This window comes from Tauraco erythrolophus, chromosome 25 (assembly GCF_009769465.1).
Source record: "Tauraco erythrolophus isolate bTauEry1 chromosome 25, bTauEry1.pri, whole genome shotgun sequence".
In the NCBI taxonomy this organism is placed as follows: domain Eukaryota; kingdom Metazoa; phylum Chordata; class Aves; order Musophagiformes; family Musophagidae; genus Tauraco; species Tauraco erythrolophus.
In genome coordinates this window covers 6,316,655-6,318,080 of record NC_141489.1, presented here as the reverse complement: position 1 = coordinate 6,318,080, position 1,426 = coordinate 6,316,655, and the positions used below count along the sequence as shown (strand labels likewise).

At 50.4% G+C, this 1,426-nt stretch overlaps 1 protein-coding gene across 1 annotated transcript; it reads left to right on the top strand.

The window, feature by feature from the left end:
• Positions 1-328: 328 nt before the first annotated feature.
• Positions 329-634, top strand: LOC104371449 (feather keratin Cos1-1/Cos1-3/Cos2-1). The gene has a single exon (XM_009978344.2). It carries the CDS (start codon positions 329-331, stop codon positions 632-634), a length of 306 nt encoding a protein of 101 aa, XP_009976646.2.
• The last annotated feature ends 792 nt before the right edge of the window (positions 635-1,426 follow it).

Sequence of the window (1,426 nt, the reverse complement as noted above, 5' to 3'; positions counted from 1 at the left end):
TCTCCTTCTCTTTGGAAGTCAGGTGAGTGTGAAGCCTCTTCTCTTCCTCCTCCTACAAGATCAGGTCTTTCCTTGCTGTATGTCTCAGCTGGTACGGGCTGTCCTAGCCCAGGGCTGCGAGCTGCTTCTCATGGGAGAGGGAAGAGGAGAGGTGGTCTTCCAGAGAGAAGTTCTGGGTGAGGTGGTTTGTGAGCTTTGACATGGCAGCGTATGCTGGGCCAAGAGTTGACTTGGTTCTACTGTGGTTGGGTGCAGTGCTGCTCCTCATGTGTCCTTATTTTCTGTGTCCCACTGCCCTCTCTCCCAGGTACACCTCTGGCCCAGAGACATGTCTTGCTACAATCAGTGCCGTCCCTGCCAGCCCTGTGGCCCGACCCCCCTGGCCAACAGCTGCAACGAGCCCTGTGTCAGGCAGTGCCAGAACTCCACCGTTGTCATCCAGCCCTCTCCTGTGGTGGTGACCCTGCCTGGCCCCATCCTCAGCTCCTTCCCACAGAACACTGTTGTGGGCTCCTCCACCTCTGCTGCTGTTGGCAGCATCCTCAGCTGTGATGGAGTGCCCATCAACTCTGGGTCGCTTGATCTCTCCTGCATTGCCAGTCGCTACTGTGGCAGCAGATGTCAGCCCTGCTAAAGCTGATGGCCACATCCTTGGGCAAGAACCTCCAAGACCTCAGAGCATTGTGTTGAACAGAAGAGTTTCAGGCCATTGTTTTCTTTTTTTACTCTCTTATCTCTCTTCCTTACCATCCCCGTTAAAAACTTTTAACACCAGGACCTGTTGGCCTCCCTCCCTCTGCAGGGCAGGCAGACAGACACTCTGCTGGAGCTCCTGCAAATCATTGAGGCTGCTGTTGGTCCTCCCTGTGTGCCACCTCCTTTTCTTCTTTTAGACTCATTAAAGTTGTGCTGCATTCAAGCTGGTGTCTCTGAGTCCTCCTTCCTTCTGTGGCAACTCTTTCAGTCTGCTGGGGTAAAAAGGTGGAGGAAGAAGAGGGTGGGACTGACTGCAGTGGATGTTACATTTGTTGTGGTTTAGCCTGGGCAGCAATTAAACACCACACAGCCGCTTGCTCACCTTCTGCCACTCCTAGGGTATGGGAATAGAATTAAAGGGGAAAAGAGAAGGAGGCCTGTGGGTTTAGATGAGGACAATTTATTAACAATAATGATATACAAACATATGTGTATGTATAATGATAGTAATATATACAAACAAGAGAGAAACAGTGAAATTTCTCCCCACCTGGTGACCAACACATGTCCTGTCCCAGGTAACGATCCTGAAACAGATAAGTCCTAAAACCACAATACTGAATGAGCTAGAGGCCCAGAAAAGAGAGAGAGACGGCACTCCAAGAGGATCACAGAATTATGAAAAAAGTCTCTATTGGACCTTGCAAGATCATCTGGTTCAATCTTTCAT